Source organism: Chaetura pelagica, unplaced genomic scaffold (genome assembly GCF_000747805.2).
Source record: "Chaetura pelagica isolate M959 unplaced genomic scaffold, ChaPel_1.0 scaffold142, whole genome shotgun sequence".
NCBI classification, from domain to species: Eukaryota; Metazoa; Chordata; class Aves; order Apodiformes; family Apodidae; genus Chaetura; species Chaetura pelagica.
Window position 1 is genome coordinate 456,873 of NW_009952973.1, and position 6,209 is coordinate 463,081.

The window sequence follows — 6,209 nt, forward strand, 5'->3', positions numbered from 1 at the left end:
GTGTAGCTGTTTTAAAAAAAAAAAAATTTTGAAACAAAAAAAAAAAAAAAAAAAAAAGTGACCTGACCAGTTGTATATACTGGCTTGGTTTGTGTTGATATTTGGAAAAGGAAAGAAAAGAGTAACAGAAGTTAGACAAACAGATGCCCAAAGCCATCTGCTCCTCTCTTCATGGTCATTAGATGTTGAGCTCGGAATAGCTCTCCTTTCATTCAGGACTATTTTGGCTCCCTTTGAAGTGAGCTCAAAACGAAGTGGAGACACCTTGTAGACAGTCACAAACTTTCATAGATTTGCAGTCTGGCTTACATAAAGCCAGTACTTCTCAAAAAGCATTGCAATCGTTAGCCTTGCTGGAAAGCCATTTTGGAGTGATACAGGACTGCTATTATAGATTGCAGCTAAGAAATTCAGGACCCATCAGAACTAGGATCACAGTTTCTCAGGAGTGGCTTAAACCAGCAGACTATGTATATCTGTGGTTGGACAGAGCCCAACCAGACAGTATAAAAATAATAAATTATTAATATCTGGAAAACATAAAGCTTAATGAATAAGTAATGACTTGCAGCACTTCCTTTTCTTAGAAAAATAGGCTGCTGTATATGTTTTCATTTTCCTCTCATTGAGCATTTTTTCTCCTGTTGCTATTTCTAAGTATCTTAAAGTGCAGAAATTTAGAATCAATTTTACAGAGACTATACTGCTGCCATTCAGGCTGAGAGAGGGAAGAGATTTAGGGATATTTTCTGGAAAGGGATTTTGCTGATTTTGCTAGCAGGTAGAGAGGGTCTAGAGCACCTGAGCGACTGCACAGCTCCTTCCAGCAGCATTTCCCAAGTAGTGTAGCAAAGGAGACACAGAGGTACAGTCATTTTCCTGGTGTCATCCCTCTGGTTAGCAAAAAATTAGACGCTCAGGCTGTCTCCTAAGTCTCATATTCATGCTTTGCTGGCTGCATAAGCTGGGGAAAGCCTTTTAAACAAGCTTGAGTAACTTGAAATTTCAAAGAAGACTGGGGTGGGATTTCATCACTGACCATCACCACTCTGCTGACACTGACAGTGATCCAGCCCTTGACCTCTAGCAGGGTCTGAATTGGGCACCACTAAGTCCTTTTGAAAGCCCAGCCAACAAGCACATTTGGAGATCACCTCCTGTTTGAAGTGACGATTTCTCTGCAGTCCTGGCCGGATTTCAACCTGGATAACTCTGTCCCATCTTTTTAAAATCTCTCCCCAGTGTTCAACTGGATATGGCATGGGCCCCTCCTGTTCTGCAGTGCTGCAGTATCCCCCTTCCTGTTTCATACCACCTGCTCGTAAATTGATTTCTAGGTCATCTGCGCCTCCATTTATTAATCAAGCTGACTTCCTTGTAATTATTTCAGAGGATCTAAATGTGAAAGCAATGAGTATGTGTGCAGACCTGGTGCTGCATGGTGCAGTAGCTTCTCTTGATGTTTATCTGCACCACTCAGCGGATTGTTGACCCCCCATATTCCTTATACCAGTGAGGTTTGGGTACATCCACGTTGGTCTAAACTGACCTGTTGCCCTCTGTGAGCACATCCCTGGTGGTAGGGGAGTTAGAGAAGGGCTCTCCATGAGAAGAAGGGGAAACTGTTGGTCAGCATATGTGTGGGATCTACTCAAGTCACAAGGTGGGAATCATATTTATTCTTCACATAGGCACAATAGGCAAGGTAGAACGATTCCTTCCACAAATGGCTTGTTAGAGGATTTTATCACAGTGAGTTCGTTTTGTGACCTCAGACTTTCATGCAAGTCTGCTCCCCTTCCCATCCATCCCTGCTGTCTCTTCAGATTTCTTTTTTTTTTTTTCCTCCCTCTTGGCATATTGTTGTGTTTTCATTAATGGATCAATAACATGGCAGATGTTGTTGCTTTGTCCCTAGTGTTGTCTTCTCCATCCAGGCCATGGAATTGGGAGATCCTTGAAATCTGTGTCTTTATGTGACTTATAGGCAGAACCAAGGGCTTCACTTTCCCCATTGCTTGCAAGTATTTCCAAGCTGTAAAATTAATCTGTTCTGGGTACTTTTTCTTCTTCAATCTGACTGTTGCTAACACTATGTTTCTTTCATTAACAGATTAGCTTTACAGGAAGCCTGTTGTCAACAGCCTGCCCTGTTGTACTCACTGCTGGGCAAGAAAACTCTGAGGAGAAGCTGAGGGCAAGCCACATCTCAGAGGCAGTCCATGGGGACGGTACCAGATCCTCTGAGGTCTGCCAAGCTTTCCCTGGTCACAGCTTCTGCCGAGGAGGACCGCCTGGGAGACTTACAGTCTGCTAAGCACCACCCCCAACTTCCCAGTGGAGAGAAGGCCAGCAATGGCTTCCCATGCGCGCTGTCCGGCTCTGCTGGAGCTCGCTTGTTTGACCTGACCTGCACGCCAGCTGCCAGCGCTCAGAGGTGCCAGCAGTGCCATGAGGACGGTACCAGCCAGCAGGAAGCCTTCCCTGCAGGGCTCACCAGCAAAGCTGCAGAGGGGTGTCCTGTGGCCCTAGAAGCTGCTGGTTGCTCCTGGCCAGCAGGCAGCCTGGGACAGGCAGCACCAGCCCCCACTGTGGCAGGAGCCCCCTTGGCGGGGCAGGGGCCAGAGATGATGCCAGCCCCCCAGAGCTCCCAGCAGCTTGTGCAAGGCAGCCAGGCGAAAACGAGCACCCTGACACAAGTGGATGACTCTGCCTTGAAACCTCAGGGGACTGATGATCAGCCAGCACTTGAGGTGATAAATTATTCTTCCCCTGATGACCTTGTTAGGGGTAATGAGACCTGTCATATTTCTCAGACAAACTTTTTGCAAAGAGGGGAAGAAGACTGGGACACAGAAAAAACTCTTTCTGCTGCATGCCAGCCAGCCTCACCAGCAAGGCACACCGAAGCTGACATGGGAAGAGACCCACAGAACAGTTTGGAGGCAAAAAGCAGGGCTGCAGACACCATGCACTTGCATCCCACAGATAAAACTGAAGAGTTGCTGAGCAGCGAGGCCCAAGCCCCGTCTAGCCGCAAGAGTCAGCATCCTGTACCCAATGCAGCTGCTGAGCCAGCAAGTCCAGGCCCCACCCAGCTCTCCAAATTCAGAGAAACAGGTACAATGACGGTTCAGTCAGAGAGCAGGTCCTCAACTCAGGAAGCAGAAAGCAGGACATGGAGAGATGCTGAGGTACAGGCTGTGGCTACTGTGGAGAGCAAATCAGCCTCCACCAGTCCCATCATCCTTGCTGCCTTCTTAAAAGGGAATCCTCCTCCAGATGAGAAGGAAGAACTGCGTATTATTTACCAAGGAGGTATGGGACTGAGCCAGTCTGCACTTACTGACAGTTGCTCTTCACAACAAAAGTCTCCATGTTCTCCTGATACCATGTCAAAATCGAGTGCTGTTATGGCTGTTACTGCTTCAGCCCAAACCCAGCCTGTCAAACTGCCTGGGGTCCCATCTGACATGGGGTCGCTCGATAATGCAAAACCTGCTTTCCCCTTCTGCCCTGCAGCCCTTACCTCCAAAGGGATATCTGTGGATAATGCTGAAGTGATCGGCACAGCCCATGACGGCAAGGATGCTGCTAAGCTGCCAGTGGATGCTCCTGTCCCACCAAAGCCCATGCCTGCTGAGCAGCTTGTAGGTAACTCCAGTAACCAAACACCAGCACAGTCTGGGTCTGGCACTGGTGATCCAAGCACTACTTCTGCTGCTGCTGTCCCAGAAACCAAGACCAACATGCAAGATCTTGTCTGTGATGCCGGAAGCAGCCGGTTACCTTTACTCTGTAGCACAGACAGTGAAGTCAAGCAGAAGGTTGTGGGCAGCTCTGAGGAAAAGTCTGTGCAATGTAAAGGTGCCAGTCAAGGCGAGGCCATTCCTAATCAATCTGTGGTAAAACCAAAGGAAGAAATCTCAGTGGTGCTTGATCCTAAAGTGAATGTTAGCAGTGAAGCTACTGCTGTCCGCGTACAGACATGCTTGGTGGATACAGGTGAAAAGGAGGAGAGCAAGAGGGGAGATGCTGGCCAGGTTCAGCCAGCCAGTGGTCAGAGCCTGCAGACAGGACTGACACCTAGGTTGAGTGCGAGTTCTGCACATGTCACCCCTTCCTTGGAGTCATCAGCAGCTCCCCAACAGCGAGGCCTCCCGGCCAAGGAGTCCAGACGCGAACTTCACACAGCAGCTCTTTCTGCTTCAGCTCAGGTCTTGCCAAACCTGGTTGAAAACAAAAAGCAGTCCACCCTGGCCATGGAGGCGAAAGTGCAGGTGAAGCAGTCCAAGCACATCAGGGATGTTGTGTGGGATGAGCAAGGCATGACATGGGAGGTTTATGGTGCTTCCCTTGATCCAGAATACCTGGGAATTGCCATCCAGAACCACTTACAGAGACAAATACGGGAACACAAGAAACTGATCCAGGCCCAGAACAGTCAGACCCGGAAGTCCATTTCCTCAGATACATCCTCAAATAAAAAACTGAAAGGAAGGCAGCACAATGTGTTCCAGTCCATGCTGCAGAATTTTAGGCGTCCTAATTGCTGTGTCCGACCGGCTCCGTCTTCTGTGTCAGACTGACATGGGTTGCAGGGGTGCATAGATGTCTGCAGCGGTAGAGAGAATCCCTCCCTTCAAGTCTCAAGTTCTGCTGTTCAGTTGTGTTATTGGGGTTGTGATGCAGCAACAGTGGAAAATTATTCTCCTTTGTTTTCTGAGTAGCCACGTGCTCCATCACACCGTTACTATTACCACAGCTGGTGTATTTCCACATTATGCGCCCATCCTGACTACAGTCAGGTGAAAAGCTAGGCACTTAGCAAAAGCACAAATCTAAATTGCCACCTTGCTGCAAGGAGAGCAGCACCTTCTGATAAAGCAAGACACAGAGAGATTGCCAGAATGATTATGGGAGCTGTTTGTGTGCACGTGAGGTCTTAGACAAAGAGTAAGCTGGGGGAAACTGAGTGAGGTGAAAATAACAGTCCAACAGCTGTAAGACCTAGTGCAAGGCAACTTTTCTGGAGTGTAAAAGTTATCCGTGCTGAGGCAAGTCCATGAAAAGGCTACTGGTGTTGATCACTGAGCAACCTCACTTCTGTTGATATTGTGGGGGGCACCATTCTTATGAGAGCCCCAGGGATCCAGGTCTTAACCTCCCGTTAAATTGGAGAACCAGACAGAGAGTCAAGATCAAGGCTGAAGGATTATCTCTTTGGGAGAAATTAAGTCAATGAGATTTTGATGGCTAGAGGGGGAGGTGAGAGAGAGATATATTTTGTGGGCTTCCTCTGCATCAGCTGTGCTTAAGGTATAAGCAGGCAATGCACACGGGGCAGGTGACGTGCAAGAGAGCACGTCAGGAGATGTATCCACCTTTGACCGAACTGTGCCCTCACTCGTGCTGTGATGCTCCAGCCAAATCTTTTCAAAAGCAGTGAGCTGTTCCAGCTCCTCAATCAGAGTGGACAGCCCCTGCTCCCATCCTCCTGTGGCACTGAGCATCTCTCCATTATTTCACTCTTTTAAGCAACGAGGATCCTTTTTCTCTCTCCAGAGATGCAAGGTAGCATTCTCCTATTGAAGCAGGCTATGCTGGCCATCTGGGTCCATAGCCTATGTGTCTAGTGTGTTGCCCTGTTTTTTTTCCTTTCAAGACCTTAGCCAGCTCTACTTTTTTTGCAGTATTTTGGTGCTTTTCTTGCTGCCTTTCATGAAGTGAATACCATTTATTTAGCCTGTGCATATTTTGTTTTACCTAATGTTCTCTATATTATAAACCATCGTATTGTTAACTAGAAACACTTACTTTACAGAAGTACTGAAATCTTGAGACAATCTTTGCTGTATTTCTAATGTTAGACAAGTTTTAGAAACTGCTAATAAAAGCTAGCTTAGTGACTGTTTCTCCAGAAATGTGATATACAGTAATGTCTTAAATGTATGTTGGTCACATTTCTCACCTTAATAATATTTTTCAACCTGGGAAATGTGTTTCCCGCTAGCTTTTTAGTCTGTCCACTAGACTTTATGATGGGCGGGTGTGCAACTCCTGCAGTTTGTAGAAAATTTAGTTTTCAATCCTGCAAAGCACTGAGAATTTGAATATTGTAATCCTGCAGAGTCCTGTAGTTAAATAGGGGTCATTTTTATTCCATTAAAGATTTTTCATGAATCATGATGATAATTTTTTCTGTTTCT

General features: G+C 46.9%; 1 protein-coding gene across 1 annotated transcript; it reads left to right on the forward strand.

The window, feature by feature from the left end:
* Positions 1–2,222: 2,222 nt before the first annotated feature.
* On the forward strand, positions 2,223–4,589 carry GPRIN3 (GPRIN family member 3). The gene has a single exon (XM_009995963.1). The coding sequence runs from the start codon at positions 2,223–2,225 to the stop codon at positions 4,587–4,589; it is 2,367 nt and encodes a 788-aa protein (XP_009994265.1).
* Positions 4,590–6,209: the final 1,620 nt, after the last annotated feature.